Source organism: Gaeumannomyces tritici (assembly GCF_000145635.1).
Source record: "Gaeumannomyces tritici R3-111a-1 unplaced genomic scaffold supercont2.1, whole genome shotgun sequence".
NCBI classification, from domain to species: Eukaryota; Fungi; Ascomycota; class Sordariomycetes; order Magnaporthales; family Magnaporthaceae; genus Gaeumannomyces; species Gaeumannomyces tritici.
In genome coordinates, this window is record NW_008804545.1 from 754,907 (window position 1) to 775,672 (window position 20,766).

Sequence of the window (20,766 nt, forward strand, 5' to 3'; positions counted from 1 at the left end):
CGAAAGACACAGAATTCCACTAGGCCGGCGGGGTTGTTGCAGATACATTGCCCAAACAGGCACAACGGGCGCGTCAGTCTGGGCAAGGTGGCTATCGGCCGGCGACAGCTCACGACTGATAGGCAGATGAGGTCTGGAAGGAGCTGCAGAGGCGGCACAGAGATCCCGTGTGACTGGCCTCGCTATCTTGGCATCCAGCCACGGCGGCTAGCACGATAGTGCGGTGGGTGTGGTGTGGGTGTGGTGTGCCTGCTTCGGCCGAGCGTACGGGAGCTTGTCTGGCGAGGAGGCTCTGGGTTCGGTGAGCCGCCCGGGGGGTGACTTGGGTACAAGGGACGACCCCGGTATGCCGATTCACGAGGCCCCGTATCGCTACCCGTTATCATCGGCCATAACAGAACAAGCAAGGTTATCCCGAGTCAACGGGAACCGGGGAGGCTCTAGTCGCGGCCTTTTTCCTCTACTTGGGTCGTTCCTAAATCGTGTGCAAGGGGGGGGCACGACGCTGGGCAGTCGGTTGGGAATAATAATCTCATGCCGGTGCCTCGTGGGGGTTACTGCAGGATAGAGCGGGTACAAGGCGCGGGAGAGATTGCACGGTTATCAAAGCACCAATATAATGCGGAGCCAAGCTTGGGATGGCACCACATATACCGGCCCAGACAGCTAGCCCACCAAGGCATTCCCCTATATAGACGGCAGACGACTCAGGAAGGCCCAAGCGGGTGTGCCCGGCGCTTTGTTTTGCCCTCCCTTACCCAGGGTATTGCTCGGGGGTTTGCAGGTGCCCCTGGGAGGACGCGAATACATGGCCGTCAGCGGCGGGTTCGCAAGCTGGTCGCTGGCAAAACCTCACTTTTATCTTTGGCTGCACCTAATCCCCGTCCGTGGGATAAGCATGTCTCTTAAGATAGGGACGTGGTATTCGGGAGTGGGGGAATCGCAGTCAAGTACGTAGATCGCCAAGCCATCTAGTGCAGCAGCGATCAAAGGCCGGCGTGGTTAGGCTCGACCGGACGGCTTGTCCGGACGCCCATGGGAGCACGGGAGATAGCGTTCGGGGCCCTCGGGACATCATGGGGCAAGCAGGGGAGGCCTGCCGAACCATGGTGGGTCCTGGCGGGCGCACGTTTGTTGCCCCCACTCAGGTCCCGGCAGGCGGATTACGACAGTGTATAGGTACCTACCCGAGTGACAAGGGGGGGTTCATCGGATGGTGCCCAGGCCCGAAGTCTATGGACTCCAGGGGGGACTGGCTCCTGTTAATCAGAACCATCCACCCTCACCGAGATCGGCACACACCAACCATGCACCACGCACCCACAATTCGCCTCAAGCCGCCCCCTTGGACGATTCGGGAAACACAGCGCCGCCGCACCGCCTGCCAAGCCGCCGCACTGGTGAATACGGGCACCGTCGACATCTTTTGACAAACAAAAACAATACGCGTGCATAATGAAAAGCACTCTCCCTACCCCGCCAACCCGTCCCGCGATGAGGTCCGCGCGCCAAGTCCCCGTCTTTTATCGAGTCATGCTGCGCTGGGTCGACCCGGCCCTGGCGGCCGCGGGCGTCCTGCTAGCGGTTGGCGACCCGCCGAGGTACCTGCACACCATGACGCCGCACGTCGCCTACCACGGCGGCCTCCAGGTCCTGCTCGACCAGCTCGCCGGCACCTACGCCATGCTGGCCTTCAACGGCGCCGTCGTGCTGCGCGTCGCCGGCGACGACCTCCGGGTCTGGGACGCCCTAGAGCTGGGGATCCTGATGTGCGACCTGCTCCACGTCGGGGCCACCGCCAGGGCGCTCGGGCTCGGCGTCTTCCTGAGCCCGGCCGCCTGGAGGTTCGAGGACTGGGTCAACGTCTTGTCGCTCGCGGGGCTGGCCCTCACGAGGGCGTCGTTCCTGCTGCGCCTGGGCTTTCCCCCGGAGGCCAAGGCCAAGAGGCTTTGAGTGGCTTGTGCGGGAAACTGCTGGATAGATCGCCAATATGCCCGCATTTTTGCAGGAGTGATAGAATTGACCCACGCATCATTGCCACATCTATTGTTACCAGCTGGGGAAGATGCGGGGCTCGCGCTGGCCTGGCTTGGTTATGATAGCATGTGCCGCTATGAGTATGCATTTGTTATATACACATCATGGATGGTATCACAGCTCAAAATCGCACTTGTTGTGCCTTATTCTTGTATTTATTCTTTTTGGACCGCGGTCAAGTATGGAGTGCCATGCCTCAAACCCGAGCTCTCGCCTATATTCATTCGGCCATCAATTGCCTATCGTCAGGGCCCCGCCCCAACTAGTCCAACCGTCTATCGGCCTCGCCGCGCTCTAGCAACCCGTCCCTCTCGCCGAGGCCGTTCTCCTTGCCAGGCGGGTAGAGGACGTAGTGCTGCGTGAAGAAGACGAGGTCGTACAGCATCGAGACGTTGCCGAGCGCGAACTTGACCGGGTTACCAGTGATGCCGGACCAGTCGCCCTGCATATAGCTGTCGAGTCCCTGCTGGGTGATGCTGAGCACGCCGCCCGAGAAGTCGAGCAGGATCTGCCAGATGCTCCAGCCCTGGGTGCTGCGGTTCCTCCAGTTGGCCACGATCTGCGGCGTGTACTTGACGAGCGTGATGACGAGCTTGACGTAGCTGACGGCGTAGAAGACGTCGAGCCAGCACCAGTCGCGGCGGGGGTCGACGGGCGGCAGAGAAGGGTCGCCCTCGCGGGCTGCGACGACGAAGACGACGGCCAGCACGCCCGCGACGCTGCCCAGGGCTATGCCCAGCATGAAGCGACTCGGCCGCGCGCCGCCCAGGGCGCGCTCGAAACCGCGCCAGAGGCCGGGCACGTACTGGCTCGCGGTGATGCTCGAGAGGACGAGGGCGTGGGCGGCAAAGGTGACGTCGTTGAACTGCACCGTCGGGGTCAGGCCGTGGTTGCGGGCCGCGTACTGGCTTCGGATGACGGGCGAGTAGAACATGGCGGCGTTGAAGGCGAAATAGGCTGCGAAGCCTGTTTTTGTTTGGGTTTTGGGTTTTGGGTTTCAGCATGCATGTCAGGACGTGGTCAGCCATCACCCCCAATCAAGCGGCAGCACTCTTGGACGAGGCGTCATCCATCGGGCATACCCAACGTGTTTATCATGGGAAAGTCTATTGTGGTGCCCGAGGTCGACTTGCGGCGGTAGTTGAGCAACGCCTGCGGGTAGAAGGAAAGCGACCAGCAGAGAAAGTAGATCCAGCCAAAGATGGCAGACACCGCGGCGAGGAAACCCATGGCGCTGCCGTCGATTCGGGTACTGTAGAGATGCTCCAGGACAGAGACGGGTGTTGGGATGAAGTTAAATGAAACACAAAGAGGATTACCAATCCGCCTGTTTCTATGGCTTCCCGGCTCGGCTCCCCATCCAGCTCTTACTCCTCGCTGTGGTGCTGGGAGGAGCTTGAATGACGAGCCGACCCGCTGAAATTCCGTGACGCGCGACAGGGTGGACGCTTGGGCGGCATTATGCATGACTGTGAAGATCACGTGTGTTTCTACTGCCACCCATTTATTTTCCCGAACTGCGTCATTGAGGGTCAAGCTCAACCCCTTTGGATTCGGCCGCATTCCACTTGTACCTCCTCCTGCATTATTACCGTACATAGCAGATTTTACAAAAACCAGAACTGCTTCAAATATTCAACAGAGTCTTGTCCCCTGCGAACTCCAAACCTCGGGGTTGCTCCAGTTCATGCATGATATGATTGCCTCCCAAACGCATTTGCAGTGTCCCGTCCCTTGCTCAACCTAGCCCTCCGTGTTACTCGTAGTCGCAATATGCTCTACATAGCAGCAGAAAATACTCACTATACACTGCATGTTTTCCCATCGCTAAAAAGATGCTCCTTCAAGCCAGTTTTTTTTTTTCACAAAACCCTCTTCCTGGTGGGTTCATGGGAATACACCCGGAGAGTGGGCGTCGCAGATGGGAGGGAGAACAGTTCGAAACAAAGCATTGGTGATTGACATTTACATGAACCTCCTAATGAGGGATCACATACCAGAATAAACGATACTCCGGTCTAGACCATAGCTATGCAACGAGCAGGCATCAGAAAGAACAAAAATCAACCATGTGCCACCAACACCAAGACAAAGGTCCAAAGCAGGACCGAGAAATCGATGTTCTGTGAAAAACTTGTCAAGCTGACGCGTTTACTCGAGCTGGGCCTCCTCCTCAGCGTACTCCTCGGCAGCCTCGTCCAGGTCGCGGGGGATCTTGGCAGCCAGCTTCCTACCGCCTTTGAGGGCGATCCTGCCCAGATCTTTGCCGGTGCTCTTCAAATCACCGACCAGACCACGGACCTCGAGGTCGGCGGACTCGTCGGCCTCCTCGTCGAGATCACGGGGGATCTTGGCAGCCAGCTTCCTACCGCCTTTGAGGGCGATCCTGCCCAGATCCTTGCCGGTGCTCTTCAAATCATTGAGCAGACCACGGGCCTCGAGGTCGGCGGACTCGTCGGCCTCCTCATCGAGATCACGGGGGATCTTGGCAGCCAGCTTTTTGCCGCCCTTGAGGGCGATCCTGCCCAGATCTTTGCCGGTGCTCTTCAGATCACCGACCAGGCCGCGGGCCTCGACGTTGGCCTCGACGTTCGTGTCCCGGGCGTACAGGGAGGGGACGTTGTTGTTGTCGCCGACGAAGCGGGCCTCGATGGCGCTGGCAGGCTCGCCGGGGACGGGCGCGCCGGCGACCATGGGCACGGCGACGGCCATGGAGGTGACGAGGGTCTTGGTGAAGTGCATGGTGGCGGTTGGGTTGTTCGAAAAGATGAAAGGTTGGAAAAATGACAAACCAAAAAATAGGCTCAAGGAAATAACAAAAATGAGATGCAAGAAATGCAAGAGACAAAAGGAAAAGATGCGAATGCGATCGTTGGATGATGAGAGAGAAGGGAATATGGAGGATAGGATGGCTGGGTTGGCAGTCTTTTATATCTAAGAGACCGAGCGGCCTGGGACGCCATCGACGCCATCGACGCCATCGACGCCATCCCTGGCCTGCTGTCACCCTCCAATGGTTCACGTCCACCGACGTCCAAGTGAGGCTGACCGCACCCCGCCAAGAAGCCTCCCCCTGAGCTGTCAACCCATGCCAAGAGTTTGGGCAAGGGGCGCCTGCTGGTTTGGGCGTCGTCCGTGCCGGCCAGGACATGACACCCTCACGAACTCTAAAAATGACTCCTGCCCCACCCGCCTCAATACTGTTTCCAACCCGGCAATCCCACAATGATCCGCGAGGGCCTGAGACTGAGGCTCTGCAGCCGGGGGTGGACCCACCGCATAGACGACGGGGGTTATTTGTGGCACGTCCCCTCCGCGGCTTCCGGCATGACAAGCTTATTTGGGAAATCAAACATCAAAACGGCAGTTGGATCTGCAATTGGCCCCGCGGCGCCCCAGACGCATGGAACGAGCTGCGGAACCGGCCTCGTCGGCTTCCTCGGATGGTGGGGAAAGCTTAATCGCCGTCACCGGGTTGCCTTGGAGTTCTTTGGGTGCTGCTGCTTTTGAAGAAATGAAACCCACTCTGCCTCGGGAGCCTGTAGCAACAGGCGCCGTCGGCAGGGCCCAGGCGTGTTTGAAGGATGACGCGACAGTGCCTGTGACGGGGACTGTCTCGCCATTGTCGGCGTATGATGATGTGGCCTTTCCAGCCGACAGAGACGGTCTCTTGTGAGGGCGACTGGACTCCCTCGCCAAGAGCCGCACCGCTATTGCGCTGGGCTTCTCGAGAGCCAGTGCGAGTCGTCTGTACCTGTCTACGTAGTCATTGTTCGTGATGGGCGCGCCGCTACCGAGCCACAGTCTGTATCGGGCACCCCTTGTCGGTCCTTGTCTCGGCAAGTTAAGCATATCATCATCTATTTCCAGCGAATGCTAGCGAACTCTGCATCCGGCAGTGTTGGCATTGCATGAACTCAAAAGCCTTGCTGCGGTTATATTTGGTAGCCATATTGGGCGCATGGCCCCGGTAGACTGCACATTACGTCGAGTTGGCCATATTGACCAGCCTCAACGAGAGCCGCATGCGGAGTAGAGATTGGCCACCCATCAGTCAAGGAGACGATATTTTTTTTCCAGCTACCAATAGCTGGCAACCGTTGACGTCTTCGCCTTTTTAAACAATAAGCTGGCGAGCCACGTGCCAGCATGTATGATAGCGGCCTGGAAGATATCCTGAAAGACGTCGCTATCAACCCATATTATAGGGAGGTCGAGATCCTGCATGATGACTCGCCAAACCTCATCTTCAAGTGGCATGGCTGTCTGCTCTGCCCAAGCGTGTGATCGTTGGTATTTGCAAAGGAGCAGAGGAGCATATCGTCTAGTCACAAAGACGAATGCAGTGTGCCTGGATATTCTTGATAGAGAAAACCAATCATATGAGATCTCCCCTTCTCCCTCTGATAGAAGCTATAAATATCAGTTGTGAGCAGCAAGGGCTGGGATCCACCTCCTCATTGATATCAATGCATTCCAAAGGAGCGCCGGTGGCAAGCATGGTATTCGCCATGCTCATGGTAATGTAAGAAACGGATATCTATAGATGGTGACTGCCTGGCTGCGCCAACCGCTGAGGTCTGGGGATCATTTCTGCAAGTTATGAGTCTCCTCGGGGAGGTAGCGCGGCATGCAGCCTTGATGGGTCTTGGGGTGTGAGTATGCGGTTGATCTAGGCGTGTGCGAAGCCATGCTGTGCAATCCCATGGTCGTTCCCCCCACCCCCGCCCTCTATCCATTCTTGAAAAGCTCCTCCATATCCTTCCTCGGCCGGAAACTGACACCGTATTCACCTCACTCCTCGTCCCATAGCGGCAACTCCTTGTGCTCCAGCCACTCCTCGAACGGCGTCCAGATGCCAACCCTTTCCCGAAACCTCATGATTCTGCTCACCGCCAGCGCATCTTCAGATCGAAGCTGCTTCACGGCGCGAAACACTCCTTGCGCAATTTCAAGAGGGAACTCCTCTTCAATATTCCCCTCCAGCCTGAATTCTCTCAGTTTCCGTTCAACCATCTTTACCAAACTCGCCAGATCTTTATCCAGCTTACCTCCGGGCGGCACCGGATATATGTTGGGTGTGTCCAAGATCGACTCAGATGATGGGCCACAGGTGCCAAGGTACGCAATTGCGATCAGTTGTCCATTTTCAAGTCCCCCTCTTTTGTTCTCCTCCATTTGGATCAGCCAGTCGTGCTCTGCAGGAACTTCCAGCCTCCAAAACCGGAAAGCTCCAGCGAGCAGTGTCGCTGCTGGGTAGGCGATTATCAGTGTCGTCGCGTTGAATTTCCATGGAAAAGGCGAGGTTATGAGGAGTCCAAATAGTCCCCTGATCATGAGGCCAGCTTTATTCTCCAACTGAACCTGAATGTATACCTCCTCCCTGAGGCTGCATCCACGTGAAAGGAAAAGTGATATGAGCCGCAAAAGCTCTTCCGGGACTTCCTCGGTGTCGTGGATGAGTGAGTAGGCCCAAATTGATCGTATAAGCTCTTTAAAAGCTGTGGTGTTTCCCTCAACCTTGCCGTTGAGCCAATGTAGTTGACATGGCCCATTCCAAGCCAAAGATGTTCCCAAAGCCAAAATACGTTTAATCGCTGATAGTCGGAAGAAGTACTCATAGGAATATAATGAGCACCCGTAGACAAGAAGTTCCGATACTGTGTCATCGTCGAGATTCCGGGTCGTAATGGCTCTCAAAATTTCGCACCAAATCTCGTCATTTAGCATAGCTGCCTGGGCCATTTGGAGGAGAAATTCGTGTTGACGCCTGACAATTGCTTGAGAATATATGGGCCAGGACCTGCTATTTTGCTGCTCGAGGTAGAAACACCGCTCCGGGGCGATAGCATTGCTCCCGATATGGCTAGAGTTGAAGAGCTTCTCGCAAAAACGTACTAGTCGTGGCCGCGTAGCGCATATTGTGGTGTTGGTGTTTTCATGCCAGCCTTCGTGTTGGCTATATATCAATTGCAAAAACTGCTGAACCCGATCGGAGCTTTGGCGTCCACGAGCACTGAAGCCTCTATGTCGCATAATAAGCCTTTTAACCAGGAGACATTCGATCCGCTTCCAGTATGGAAGCGCGCCGGGGAATTTCCCGCAGGCAAGGATGCGCTGCCCTGCCTCCGTGTCCACGAGGAAGTCCCCAGCGGTTCGGTGCAGGAAGAAGGTTTTCGATTGCATATACGGTATCAACGCATCGTACTCCTCTCCGTACCAGGGCACAAGCTCGGAGTTGGAGCGCCAGACCATCTTTGATGTGTCAAGAGGCAACTCGCATACCAAAAGTCCTGCACAGGCAATCTCGATGTCGCGCTTTGTCGCTTCGCAAGCGCTTATCAAAGAGGCTGCTGGAGGAATCCCCGTTGTTTCGAACCCCAAGAGTTGAGCTGAGATCGTGGGCGCTGTTGCAAACATGAGCGCAAAGATGCCCTTAACCGGATTACTGGCAAGGGCAAGCTGGAAGTAGGAGCCGGCGCGGCTTCTGATAGGAACACTTTCGGTGTCCATTCTTGCCCACATATCCGCGTACAGCTCCTCGAGATCTGTAGGCAGCTTCCTGATCCGGTGGGTTAGATCCCCGACCGTCTCGCCCTGGTGAATGGCTTTGGTGATTGCTTTGACGGTGAGACAAAGCCAGAGGAAAACGCCTTCAGCTTTATAGAGGAGCTCATCGACAAGCCAGTCCCGAAAATCATTGCAGCTCGGTGGTTTCCTGTTCCGGAAGAAGTATGAGACGCCGTCGTTTTCCCAGTCGTGGCAGAGGATCATGCTGTAGTAGTCAGGCGGGACAGTGATGTTGTCCATGCCGTACTTGTGCAAATCGGAAAAGTTGATTTGTTCGAGCCGGAGTTGGGGAATGGAGCACAGCCTCCTTAGCAGGAGAGGCTCGCGGCGTGAACCCAGGCACATTTTGAACTTTTGGGTATGTGGATCCAACTGTCTGAGCTGGTCGATAACGTCAAGAAGCCGCAATGTACCGTCGTGAGGAAGCACCTCATCGAGACCATCAAGAAAAATGGTAACCGGCTTTGGATAGTCGCTCAGCACCGCGTGGAAAGTCGCAAGCAGTTCTTCAGGCGACCAGTCTGTTTCATGGTCTTTGCTCAATACGGCAGCGAACTCGGCTCCTCGGAGAAGCTGGTTCGTGAATTCCGTCTCCTCTGAAAGAAGCTGGTGGAGCAGAGAGCATATCATTCCTTTGATGCTCTGCTGCATTTCTTTGCCGGGGCGCCAGAAGAAGTGAGACACAAGCACCACGCCGGGCTTCCAGAGGTCCAGAAATGTTCTTGTGAGACTGTGGCTGAAAAGGTACTTCATCAGCGTTGTCTTTCCTGAGCCAGGCTTTCCGCTGATCCAGTATGTCGGCGCGGTGGATCGGAGCCAGTCGGAAAATCGGTCCCAGGTTATGTCTGGATGCGGCGTGTCTCCCGTGTTGTCATCTTTATCCCCTGTCCCCGCCATGGCACTGGAATTGTCGCCATCGCTACCGTCTCGCAGAGCCCAGGAGAAGGTACCAGAGTGTGAAGGTGCAACTGCGTTTCGGCGCTCATTCATATGCTCGAACTTGAGGCTTCGCAAAAGCCGTTCCCTTTTGGCCACGAGCCCGGCTTGGTCATCCCGTTGCGCCCCGCTCCGAACCACAAGGCCAACGTCGCTTCTCAACCGAGTTTCGAGCTGACCAAGCCTTTCGGTGATGTGATCGCTCACTGCCTTTCCGCTTTCCATCGTCGCCGTGGTGATGTGGGTTTTCGTATGGGCAGCCTCGGCGGAAACAAGCTGCAAAACCTCCGTCTTCCCGGCGCGATATTCGTCGATAAACGACATCAAGTTCGCTTCAAGGGACGAGAGCTCGCAGCTCGACTGCTCCAGTCTTTCGCTATTATCGGTCAGCATTTATGTTTCCTAATTTCAAGCGAATGGTATTGAGACTGGGAGTGTGGCTTACTATACCCGGGCCAGGAGGCTCGTCTGCAAAACGCCTTGGGCATCCTTCAGCTTCCCCTCTAGCCTTTCCAATCGCCGTTTCCGCCATGCCGTCTTGGCTGTAATTTTCAGAGTCGCAATGAGCTTTGCCCTTGTGGGATGTCCGTTGAGAAAGTTGACCTCTTCGCGCAACTCGCGCGCAGCCCCCTGGCACTTCTCAGCTAGCCCCGATAGCTGCTTGTCTAGCAATCTGGCACTGCTCGCGCTCCCTAGTGTCGATGGAGGTGCTGTGGAGGAGGAGGCGGTGGTGACGGGGATAGTTGTCCTCGACGTCGTCGTCCCGTGGATTCGACCCGAGATGCTCTCGAGGGCACTCGCGTTTTCCGTCAACGCGGGGTCGAGAGAACCGTCTCTGTACACTTGCTTGGCGACCCGGATCGTGTTGAGCCCGACTTCGACGACCTGCAAGATGTTGCAGGCGAGGCCCAGAGCCGCGACCGGCTCCAGGCCTGACATTTTTGCTGCTGAGAGTTGCTTCTATGGGTACGAGATTGACTTGTCCGTATGGGTGCAGTTTCCGAAACGGTGGGAAAGATTGCGTTACTCCTTTCTTTGAGCGCAAGGCGGAACGATGGGGGATGTGGAGGTGGTTGCGCCCGATTAGTATGCATGAATGCAGGCTGTCTTGCGACGTGGGATGCATCCAATCCGACTGCCCCGCGCCATGATCCTACGCAATGCGGTGGGCTTTGCCTTGGTTTTAAAGGCCAGGGCAAGCGCTACCGCAAGGAGAGAAGGGTTCGGGGATGGGACACCCGCTTCTCTGTGTAGGCTATCTTCAAGGAGGTCAAGTGCTGAAAGGTAGGGATTTGAAGTGAGAATACCTGACTGGAAGCCCGATACCATGTACCCACAAGGTTAGCGAACGAATATTGAGAGGGTAACTCAAGATGCTATCATGACCTAGAGCCTGGCTGTCGTTGACTAGAGACACCACCAACCCAGCCATATCCTGACATGATAGTAGAGGTGCGCATGTACATGCGTTATAGTAAAATCGCCAAATAAACACCAGCCAGGCAGCCAGGCACTAAAGTCCAAGCAAAAGACGCCCTGTTATCCCTACGCCGCAGAAACAATACCAGCAATCACTCAAACTTGCCGGCCGAAAACAGGCCGCCGACCACCTTGCTCCTTCCCTCGGCACCCTTCCACTTCCTCGCCTCGCGCCGCTTCTCCTTCTCCGCCAGCACCGCGAGCCGTTCCGTCTCGCGCGCAAAGTAGTTGATGCCAGACCGCTTGCTCGCATTCTTCTTGATCTTGGCGTCCTCCCCGAATCCGGCACCGCCGCCGCCTCCAGCAGCCGCGGCGGCAGGGCCGCTAGTGACGCCAGTGGAAGACGCGGTCGACGAGGATATCGAGGCGACCGAGTTGCTCGTGGCGCGCCGAAGCAGCGCCGGTACCTTGAACGAGCCCGAGCCGCCGCCGGTCATGACGAAGGCGGCCCTCGAGCCCGAGCCCGTCCGCCTAAGACCGCCAGGGGCCGAGGCGTCGCTGGTGGAAGACCCCGAGCGTTTGAGGCTGATGCGATCCACCACGGCCACGGTCGCGCGGCGTCGCGGGTTCTGGTTCTCCTTGTTGCTGCTCTCTGGTACCCTGTCCTCTCCTTCACTATCGGAGCCGACATCAGTGGCTGAGATCATGCTCATCGATCTCTGGTCCTCGAGCAGATTGGATAGCGACTCGCGGATCTCGCCTAGGTTGGAAGGCTTCTTGCTGTCCACAGTGCGGCGCTGGGGCCCCGGGAGGCGAGGAGGGGGTGCCATAGCTTGCTGCTGCTTCGGCTGGCTGTCGGGGATAGAATCCTCTGCAGTCTCCTGGCTGTCCTCCTCTGACGACTCTGGTTTCGCCGGCTGTATAACAAGGAGGTCGTCCATATCCTCGTCATCGCTGCCGCGATCCTCGATTGTGCGCATGAATGCCGATGTGCGCGGGTTCTCGGCCACTTTAGACACACGCTCGTCGGCGAAGAGAGCCTTCTGCATCTTGGCAAACTGCCTACGCTTCATGCGCCTGCGGGCCTCGCCGCCATCGTCGTCGTCCGAGAGGTCGTAGTCGTTGCCACGCTTGCGTCGGAGCATGCCCGTCGTAATGTCGCGGAAGAGCTTCTCGACCTGCTTCTCGTCGCTGGCCCGCTCGCGGTCGGCATAGAGAGCAGCGATCTTGGCCTTGTCCGACTCGGTGACGCCAGTCTTGTCATCAATCATGCCCTCGACGTCCTGTCCGTCGTCGTCGCTGTCCTCGCCGTCGGCACCGCCCAGGCCGGCGTACTCGTCTTCAGACTCTTCGGCCTGCTCCTCGAACATCTCCTTGGCCTTGCTCTTCTTCCTGTCAAACTCCTCTTGCTGCTTGCGCTGTTTCTCCTTGACGGCTGCCTTGTTCAGAACGTCAAACGCGTCTGCCGCGGCAGCCACAGGCTCCTCAGCGTCACCCATGTGGTCGTGGTCGGTGTCGTCAGGAACTGCAATCTTGCGGCGAAACTTACCCTTGCGAACCAGGGGGGAGCTCTGGATCACGGTTTCGGGGAGGGTAGAGTCCATGATGGCTGAAGGGGCAGGAGTCTCCCTATCATCCTCGATGAAACGCCTCTTCAGGGGCGAACGGTGCTGGAAACCCTCGTCCTGGGTGGGCTCGAGCCAGTCGGATTGTTGCGTGGCAGTGGCGGAAACATCGTCCCGCATGAGGCTGTCTAGACCGTGAGCCTGTGACTGGGCAAGGTTCAGCTGCACAGCCTGCGTCTCGTTATCACAGAGTTGCGTCATCTGTGTAGGCTGACTGTTCAGGATAAGCTCGTCCTGCTGCGACTGAGACAGGTTCGGACCATGGAAGTCCTCAAATGTTGGCATCGGCTGCGAGGGAGATCCTGTAGCAAGGTTGGGCTGGCTGTCGTCCATAGTGCCAGCAAAGATCTGGGTTAGGCCAAGACCGGCCGATTCCCCCATCTTCACCGGAAAGCCTGGGATGAAAGTCTTGGTGGCCGAACGCAGAACGGATGTGGGCTCTTGTGGCGACCGCCGTTCCCTGGTAGATGGAGACCTGAACATGGCGGCTTTGGGTTGTGGTGTGGCTTCTACAGCGCGGGGCTTCGGCGTTGGGGCTTCGTTGTCGCTGTCATCTTCGTCGTCCGAGATGACAGTAACTTGCTTCTTGCCGCGACGCGATTTCGGCTTGGTTAGTGGCACGCCCCCATCCTCATCGGCATCGTCATCCTCGGACTCGTGGTCGGCAGATTCGTCTGCGGAGTCCGCCTGCTCGTCGACCAAGCCTTCCATGGCGCCGTCCTCTTCCCCCTCCTCCTCATCCTCACCATCGGCCATCAAGGCATCCTCATCTTCGGAACCAGATAGCTCAACTTCGGCCACCTCCTGCTCCTCTGCGTCCTGGTAGTCGCCGTCCTCGCCGTCGTCACTATCGTCCCAAGCGAGAGGGTCGACGACACCGGACTCTTTTCTTTCCTTCTTAGTCTCCTCTTTCTCGCGAAGCATGATCTCGTCGGCCTCGCGCCTGGCACGCGCCACAATGTCTTCGATGTCCTTGAGCTCCTGTTCGCGCTCCTCCTCAGTTTGCACATGCACGCCCTTGGCACGTAGCGCCTCCAGGCGTCGTTCCCGCTCAAGACGCGCTTGCTCACGGGCGCGCCTGTGCAGACTGGCCTGGAGTTCCCCTGCCGTCATGGCGTTATCGGTCAACTGCTTCATGCCACGGCGGCCCGCCGCAACGCCGTCTTTGCTATCGGAGCCGCCTCCAATCTGGGCTAGGATGCGCAGCGCATGGAGGGACTGGTCGGTCTCCTGGCGGCGGGCGGGTACGCGGTCGAAGAGGGCATCGAGCTTGGTCTTCTGCGCGACGACCAGTTGCTCTTCATCGTCGTCGATGGTGACCAGGCTGGCTTGAACTGCAGGTAGGGTCACTCGGAACTGGCGACGCTTGAGGACAGGTTCCTCGTTTTCCAGATCGGCAGCCGTAGCCTTGTCTTTGCCTTTGTCCAGCTTCGAGAAGCGAACCTCGGTCACCCCACTGATCTCAGCCTGCATATTCTCGGTCACTTGGGCAGGCGCATCCTCCTTGGCCTCGACACCGTCCTTCTGGGCCGTGGGAGGAGAGCTCGGTGGCGTGTCGTCCTCCTTCCTCTCGGCATCCGTATGTTGAACCGAGACTGGAGATGAGGGGCGGCTCGAGTTGGCCGGAGCGGCGGCGGGAAGTTCGGGGGCTGCCGCGGCGCCAGCGGGTTTGAAGTTGAAACGTTCAAAGAGCGACGCCTTGGTGACCTTTGTTTTGGTCTTGGCCTCGTGTGCCAGCTGGAGATTTCTGTTGAGGCGCTGCGTTTCACGGTGCATTTCCTCAAGAGCCTTTTTGCTCGCCTTGCGTGCGGAGGGGCGACCCTGGGCATCCTGAGTAAGCTTATGACCGCCCTCGTCGTCAGTGAGGCCACCATCTTCTTCGTCGTTGATGAAGCTGTCGACGGGGGTGGGCTCGTTGCCCCTCTCTTCTGCCTCTCTCCTGGCCTTCTCCTCGGCCTCGCGGACGCGCTTCTCTCGCAGCTCGAGCAGGCGAGCCCGGAAGCGCTTGCTCTTGGTAGGGTCCTCGGGCAGCTCGCCCTCGTCACCAGAGCCCAATGGGGACCCAGCTGCGAGTGATGCTGCCCTGTCTTTTGAGGGCGTCACGAACATATCCGGCGACGAAGCGGCCGGGCTTGCGGGGCTCCGTTGCCTGGTCGGCGTTTGGGCCTTGGCGGGCTTCTGCCGCCTGGGGTGCCGAGTCATGACCTCATCCTCATCCTCGTCTTCGTCGGCCTGTTCCGTAGGAGGTGCGTCGACTTCGGGCGTCGATATGGTGGGGGCTTTGGGGGACGTATGAGTGTCCTCGAGAGAGGCTGAGGCTGAGGCGGCCTGCATACGAGCTGCCAGGCGCCCTCGGGGGCGGAGGATGTCTTCGTCATCGCTATCGCTGCTGTCGGCCTGAGGTGTTGGACTTTTGCTGATGGGTCTTGCTGGCCTTGCGGCTGGCCTAAAAAGTCTGGTGGTTCCGCTGGACTCTTCGTCTGAGCTGTCAATGGCTGCGAGCATCTTCCGCAGCTTCGACCTGGGGGTGAGTTGTGGGGAGTTGGAGTTGGATCGTCTCGCCGAGACGGCCGGTGAGGGCGACCGCGACGAAGCCATTGCGTTGTGGTATTAAAGTGATTAGAAAGGAATATCCGTGTGTAGTGTTGTTAGATGGGTATTATTTCGTGAGAGATGCTGGAAATGCTGGCTTGAGATGTTGCTCATGTTCCATGGACGGGGGTCTGGGCGTTGGCTGGGAGAATGAATGGAAAGAAGGTCGGAGCTTTTGAAGTGGAGGGGCGCACGAGCTCTTTTGGCGAACGCGTTCCTAACGCGGATCGCGTCGCCGCAAATCAAAATCCCTGCAAGTGCGACGCGATCCCGCGACCACTCCACTGACGTCGCCCACAAGACCCATGTCACCCGCGGCCAACATGCCAGGGCCAATTAAGCCCATACACCTGCACGCTACGCTGCACTTGTGAAATCTGCCAGCCTTTGGTAGCATCACACGACAAAACGACCAGACAGATATTTGCTCTCGCCTAGAGATTCAAGTACTTTTTCATTCTATATCTAGGCTCCTCTTTGTCACAAACAACTACCATCCTCATACCGCCGTCCTTTCCAATGTCGCCGGCCCAAGTTCGAAAAGTCCCCCAGCCCAGTCTACGCCCGCCTCTTGAACGCAACCTTTAGCGCGAGGGGCTTTCTCAGAAACCCTTCACGGGTCTCCATCGGCCCCTGCTTAAGCTCGATGTCGTACCGGCGCGCCCACGCGGCCACGATGAGCTTGAGCTCCATCTCGGCAATGTTGCGGCCGATGCACGCGCGCGGGCCGTAGCTGAACGGGATGAAGGCGTTCTTCTGCCGCTCCGTGATGGCCCCCTCGGCCCACCTCTCGGGCCTGAAGTCGTCGGCGTCGGGGCCCCAGATCTCGGCCGAGTGGTGGACGCTGTAGGTGGGCACGCTGAGCACGGTGCCCGGCGGGAAGAAGCGGCCGCAGATCTCGACGCCGGGCGAGTCGAGCGGCACCATGCGCGGCAGGCCGATGCCCGAGGTCGAGTGGTGGCGCATGGTCTCGTTGACGACGGCCTGCAGGTACGGCAGGTCGCGCACCTGCTCGAACGTCGGCACGGCCACGCCGGCGGGGATGGCGGCGTCCATCTCGGCCCGCAGCTTGGGCAGCACGTGCGGCGTCCTCACGACGTGGTACAGCAGCGCGCAGCTCGTGTTGGAAGTCGTGTCGGAGCCGGCGATGAGCTGCGTCAGCGCCTCGGCCGTGAGCTCCTCGCGGCCCAGCGGCTCGCCCTTGTCGTCTCGGCCCTCCATTAGCCGCGCCAGCAGGTCCTTGCGCTCCGCCGGAGGGGGGTTGTCGAGCCGCCGCCGCACCTGCGCGATGGCGATGCCGGCCAGCGACTTGACGGCCTCGAGGCCCTTTTGGAAGAAGGGGTCCGGGATGTACTTGGCCACGGGCAGGATCTGCGGCATGCAGCCCAGCGTGGCCGAGACCTCGCCGCGCCGGTTGAGGATCTCGACGGCGGGCGCATACACGGGCTCGCTGTCGGGCGACTCGCGCAGCTCGGCCACGTCGGCGCCCGAGCGGAGCATGCCCAGCGGCGCGCCGAAGGCCAGGTCGCCGATGACGTCAAAGGCGATGTAGTTGAACCAGTGCAGGCTGTCGACGTGGCAGCTGCCGTCCGGCGAGTCCCCTGCCGCCGCCTTGGCCGCCATCTCGTCCCAGCGCTGCACAAAGAGCTCGAGGTTGCCGTGAATGTAGGACTCGAACTGGCCCACCGACTTGGCGCTAAAGGTGTGCGAGACGATCTTGCGCTTGCGCGTGTGCTCGGCCCGCGACCGCGTGTTGAAGAGGCCGCGCCGGATGGAGACGAAGGCATCGTAAAAGTTGCTACAAAAGAAAGCCCACCGATATATATGTTAGCACTCCCGATCGACCGAAGCCCAATGGGGTCAAAAGGGTAGCCTCACGCCTTCAAGAAGCCATTCCCGTGGCCATAGATAGCCTGGATCGCCTCGTCGTCGTTGATGCTGATGTGGTTCGGCTGCACCCGCATGACCTTGCCGTACTTCTTGTGCGCCTCGTGCACGATGGCGTACCGCCGCCCGCGCCGCGCCGCCAGGAACAGCCACACGTCGGAGAATTTCGCGAGCAGGGGGCCGGGTATGTCCCGGAACGCTCCGTACGTGAACAGGACCGGATACACGAAGTAGGCCACGACGCCGGCGAGCGCCGCCCAAGGCGACAGGACGTACTCGGCTATCGTCATGTTGGCCGGTTGGGTGGGCGGAGCCCCTGGGTCTTGCTTACTCGCGGGTCTGTTTGTGCGTGCCTCTCGGCGTTGATACTCTTTCTGTTGTTGCTGTCTGTTGTGCACGTTCGGCAGGCTGGCTGACAGTGGTTGGCAGTCCTGTGTTTTCCCACTATTTGTCCCCCGAGGTCGCTTACGCGGGGAGTTGCTGAACCTCGGCTCGGTGGGATGCGCCAGACGACATTGAAATAGTTGGCCCTTGCGGGCCCGCCCCTTTCCTCGCCCTCACACGTCTGCCGAAATGTCGACCCGGTCAGTCACCCCTCCATTCTCCCTGCAGGGCCATGCTTGGATTCTTGGGCCGGGCGAACCTTGGATGGCGCCAAACCCCTCACTATGGGTCCATCGGGGATGGAGATTCCCCGTCTCCTCCGTGTGCGAGTAGTGCGGCTGTGTCAATACCAGATATGTGTGTGTCCGCTAATATTTGAGAGCGCCCCCGCATATAACCGACAACCTCCGCGGTGCCCGGGTTTAAATCATTTCTAGGATATGCACCCCAAAATCCAGGGCGTTGGGGCTCTTGACGTCGCGGACCCGCCTGCCCTGGCACGCTCGGGTTTGCCGGAGACCAGGGTATTGCCGTGTTGGATCCGCTCTATTGACTCCGCAAGCTGGCCATGCTGGCCTTGCTGTTGTTACATCCACTGCAACGGACGGCGAGGAATCGTGACGCGTACGGAAGAAAGTTGATACATCAGTGCATTGCTACAACACTAACACTATCCTGGCAATATCTGGGCAGTGGACAAAGTGAACCCAAGAAAGTCGAAGAGTGTATAAACAAAAAGAGGGTTTGAAAGGTAATGGAAAATGAAGAAAAACCAAAGATAGAAAACACCCCAAAAAAAAAACACGAACCAAGCCACGCAACCCTGTCTTGTAAACGCCATAAACCAATGCCGATGAATGCTGGAATCCCCAAAATCCTTGCCGGGTATAGTAACAAGAAAGAAGTTTTTTTTTTTTTGCGCGAGGAGCGATCCGGCGCGAACAATTGGGAGAGATACTGGAAGCCCCGGGAGCCCAGGACGACCGAGCAAAGCCTCTCGACCGGCATTGAGCAAGTCGGGTAAAATATTTACCAACAAAAATCAAACACATCGACGGCGCCATCGTGAAAACGCCTCATCTCGCTCAGGTGGACCTGTCCTTTGCAATCGACCACAAGACAACAAGGAGAAAAGAAATATCGAAATCTCAAAGGGGGAAAAGGAGGGAGGGCAGCAGAGAGGGTGAAAAGGGGGCAAAGTAATAGGACGGAAATATACTCATCCGACTGCCAAGCATGAATCCAGCACGCCGTCAAGAATGCCGCCATCGTCCGAGTCAGCACCCTCCCACCATATGGCGTCAAAGTCGTCGAGATCCATGGCATCCCCGTCGTGGGAGACGCCGTTAGGAAGCGGCGCGCCCGCTGGTGTTTTGTGACCTGTGCCGTTGACTGTGCCACCTCCCATGCGCGTGTCTCCATCCGCGTCCGAGTCGCGAGGCTTAGGAGTGCCGTCGTCCATCCATGTGTAGTCCTCCCACTGATCCAGCTCGCCCTCGCGGTAGCTGAACATGACGGACTGCGAGATGATGGGGAAGGTCGCCATGCCGCACTCGCTCATCTCGAGCGCAAGCCGGAGGTCCGCCATCCCCAGTGCTCCCTGCTCGATAGCTGACCGCGATTCGACGGGGAGTAGCCCGCTCTTGTCCCTTGCCAGCTCGCCGCGCCTGGCTGCACCCTCTTCTCGCGCGAGTTGCTTCCGATACCGATGGGTCTGGATCCACGACGTGCCTTCAGTGGGGTTGGTGCTGCCTCCACCTAGCTCGCCCGAGCCGTTGCTCCTTGTACGACTGAACACGGTTGAAAGCATCTCCTTGATGAACACCTCGGCCGCGACAGAGACAAACTGTGCTGCGTCGGATGCGTGGCCGGACACGAGCCCATATTCGTAACAGAATGGCAGCATTCGAGCCTCGACATTGCTTGTGTCGGGGAACTCGCCCGACTCGACTGCTAATGGCTGTGCGTAGCGTTTCCGAATCTCGAGGTCCCAGTCTGGCGGAAGCAAGCGATGTTAGTGGAGCAAGGTAACAGTGGTGGCGGTCTGACGGCACCAGAGCAAGAGCCGTAAACATACTCATGCGATTGAGGCCACCGGCGCTAGGTGGTACGTCTACTGCCTTTGGCGCCTTTGCCTTGTGGTGTTCTGAAAATACCCCTGCTAAGGTTTCGTAAGGGTCGAGCTAGATAGCAGAAAAGCGCATACGCATTTGTTAGCAAGGCTGGGAGCGGCAATTGACAAGGGCCAAGCGCAATAAGTATGGACAAACCTCATTCAGCGCAAGATCTTTGATGCGCCGCCTATCTCGGTTTGGCAGTTGCATGACTTCACCCTTGAGCCTCCTCTCGGCGGCATCTCCGGTGGAGGGCTTGTTGCCGACTGCTGTTGACGGCTTGTCGTTGGCGCTGACCCAAGGGGCAAGGCCCTGATCGGGGAGGTCTCGGGTGACATTGCCGTAGATGGCGGCGATTAGTTGGTTGTGTAGATGTTCTCGTTCGCCGGTGGGCGACGCGAGTATGGGGTCGATGCGCTCGGCAAACTCGGCCTGGGTGAGGCGGCCTGTTGTTTCAAGAGGTTAGAAGGGCGAAAGGCGTGGAGCAGGCAGCGGAAGCGATGCAAGGCACGGCCGGTGAGGAAGCCGGCGCGATGGCAACATGGCAATGGATGCGATGTGACATACCAACGAGGAATTGGGGGATGGTTTCCTTATATATCAGCCATTGCTCGGGGCCTAGGGCCGACTTGAGGGCCGAGTAGACGGGCTCGAGATCGATGCGGGCGGGGACGGCGGTGCCGACTTTGGGTGTCTTTTGCAGGTTAGGCACAGAGACGGTGATGGACTTGTGGGCGAGCACGGGGGTGGTGAGGCCGATGGCCGGGCGGCTGAGCTCGGCGGGGTTCATGGCTGCGGCGGCGACAGACTTGGATCATATGGTCGGAATAGCTGCTGCTGCTGCGAGCTGCGGCGGCCGCGCGTCGCGTGCGATTCTGTGGCCCGGCGCGGGGACAGTGCCGGGGTCATGGGCGCATCGGAAGAAAGCGGGCGATTGCGCGATCCCAGGTTCGATGTCGGGACGATAGATTCGGGCAGTCCTGGCCGAGGAGGTGATGGCAAAGTTGCGGCCGGCAGCTCTTGTGCGGACGCCAAATGCGTGGATGCGTACCGTGACGTTCCGCATGTGGTTCGAAATTTGCGGAGCTCTTGTTGGCAGCCGGAGAACAACTTGAGCCCCTGGGTCCTGGAGTGGATGCTGCAGCCCTGGGCGAGTACCAGGTACCACGCCTTGGCTGGAGTTTGCCCTAGAGCAGCTGTAC

General features: G+C 58.4%; 9 protein-coding genes across 9 annotated transcripts; 1 reads left to right on the top strand and 8 right to left on the bottom strand.

Moving 5' to 3' along the window:
* Positions 1-1,285: 1,285 nt before the first annotated feature.
* On the top strand, positions 1,286-2,300 carry GGTG_00231 (hypothetical protein). The gene has a single exon (XM_009217973.1). The coding sequence runs from the start codon at positions 1,456-1,458 to the stop codon at positions 1,951-1,953; it is 498 nt and encodes a 165-aa protein (XP_009216237.1). The 5' UTR covers positions 1,286-1,455; the 3' UTR covers positions 1,954-2,300.
* Positions 2,107-3,453, bottom strand: GGTG_00232 (cystinosin). Its single transcript, XM_009217974.1, has 2 exons — positions 3,120-3,453; positions 2,107-3,003 (listed from the first exon to the last, which is right to left on the bottom strand). Exons 1-2 carry the CDS (start codon positions 3,265-3,267, stop codon positions 2,300-2,302), a joined length of 852 nt encoding a protein of 283 aa, XP_009216238.1. The 5' UTR covers positions 3,268-3,453; the 3' UTR covers positions 2,107-2,299.
* Positions 3,454-3,922: 469 nt separating this feature from the next.
* Positions 3,923-5,025, bottom strand: GGTG_00233 (hypothetical protein). The gene has a single exon (XM_009217975.1). It carries the CDS (start codon positions 4,777-4,779, stop codon positions 4,189-4,191), a length of 591 nt encoding a protein of 196 aa, XP_009216239.1. The 5' UTR covers positions 4,780-5,025; the 3' UTR covers positions 3,923-4,188.
* A 360-nt stretch (positions 5,026-5,385) lies between these two features.
* On the bottom strand, positions 5,386-6,297 carry GGTG_00234 (hypothetical protein; the record flags this gene model as incomplete). The annotated part of the gene is made up of 2 exons (XM_009217976.1): positions 5,386-5,842; positions 6,143-6,297. 2 exons carry the CDS (start codon positions 6,295-6,297, stop codon positions 5,386-5,388), a joined length of 612 nt encoding a protein of 203 aa, XP_009216240.1.
* A 93-nt stretch (positions 6,298-6,390) lies between these two features.
* GGTG_00235 (hypothetical protein) lies at positions 6,391-10,615 on the bottom strand. The gene is made up of 2 exons (XM_009217977.1): positions 9,989-10,615; positions 6,391-9,919 (listed from the first exon to the last, which is right to left on the bottom strand). Exons 1-2 carry the CDS (start codon positions 10,480-10,482, stop codon positions 6,832-6,834), a joined length of 3,582 nt encoding a protein of 1,193 aa, XP_009216241.1. The 5' UTR covers positions 10,483-10,615; the 3' UTR covers positions 6,391-6,831.
* Positions 10,616-10,810: 195 nt separating this feature from the next.
* Positions 10,811-15,322, bottom strand: GGTG_00236 (hypothetical protein). The gene has a single exon (XM_009217978.1). The coding sequence runs from the start codon at positions 15,183-15,185 to the stop codon at positions 11,115-11,117; it is 4,071 nt and encodes a 1,356-aa protein (XP_009216242.1). The 5' UTR covers positions 15,186-15,322; the 3' UTR covers positions 10,811-11,114.
* A 250-nt stretch (positions 15,323-15,572) lies between these two features.
* On the bottom strand, positions 15,573-17,856 carry GGTG_00237 (benzoate 4-monooxygenase). Its single transcript, XM_009217979.1, has 2 exons — positions 17,058-17,856; positions 15,573-16,977 (listed from the first exon to the last, which is right to left on the bottom strand). Exons 1-2 carry the CDS (start codon positions 17,354-17,356, stop codon positions 15,738-15,740), a joined length of 1,539 nt encoding a protein of 512 aa, XP_009216243.1. The 5' UTR covers positions 17,357-17,856; the 3' UTR covers positions 15,573-15,737.
* Positions 17,857-18,669: 813 nt separating this feature from the next.
* On the bottom strand, positions 18,670-20,354 carry GGTG_00238 (hypothetical protein; the record flags this gene model as incomplete). The annotated part of the gene is made up of 4 exons (XM_009217980.1): positions 18,670-19,445; positions 19,528-19,633; positions 19,721-20,010; positions 20,132-20,354. 4 exons carry the CDS (start codon positions 20,352-20,354, stop codon positions 18,670-18,672), a joined length of 1,395 nt encoding a protein of 464 aa, XP_009216244.1.
* A 24-nt stretch (positions 20,355-20,378) lies between these two features.
* GGTG_00239 (hypothetical protein) lies at positions 20,379-20,630 on the bottom strand (the record flags this gene model as incomplete). Its single annotated transcript, XM_009217981.1, has 1 exon — positions 20,379-20,630. The coding sequence occupies one exon, from the start codon at positions 20,628-20,630 to the stop codon at positions 20,379-20,381; it is 252 nt and encodes an 83-aa protein (XP_009216245.1).
* Between the last annotated feature and the right edge of the window lie 136 nt (positions 20,631-20,766).

Coding starts and splice junctions, on each gene's coding strand:
- GGTG_00232 (XM_009217974.1), bottom strand. CDS start 3,267: ATGGGTTTCCTCGCCGCGGTGTCTGCCATCTTTGGCTGGATCTACTTT. Junction 3,004..3,119: donor TCCCATGATAAACACGTTGG/GTATGCCCGATG, acceptor AAACAAAAACAG/GCTTCGCAGCCTATTTCGCC.
- GGTG_00233 (XM_009217975.1), bottom strand. CDS start 4,779: ATGCACTTCACCAAGACCCTCGTCACCTCCATGGCCGTCGCCGTGCCC.
- GGTG_00235 (XM_009217977.1), bottom strand. CDS start 10,482: ATGTCAGGCCTGGAGCCGGTCGCGGCTCTGGGCCTCGCCTGCAACATC. Junction 9,920..9,988: donor AGCCTCCTGGCCCGGGTATA/GTAAGCCACACT, acceptor GACCGATAATAG/CGAAAGACTGGAGCAGTCGA.
- GGTG_00237 (XM_009217979.1), bottom strand. CDS start 17,356: ATGACGATAGCCGAGTACGTCCTGTCGCCTTGGGCGGCGCTCGCCGGC. Junction 16,978..17,057: donor GGGAATGGCTTCTTGAAGGC/GTGAGGCTACCC, acceptor TTTCTTTTGTAG/CAACTTTTACGATGCCTTCG.
- GGTG_00236 (XM_009217978.1), bottom strand. CDS start 15,185: ATGGCTTCGTCGCGGTCGCCCTCACCGGCCGTCTCGGCGAGACGATCC.
- GGTG_00231 (XM_009217973.1), top strand. CDS start 1,456: ATGAAAAGCACTCTCCCTACCCCGCCAACCCGTCCCGCGATGAGGTCC.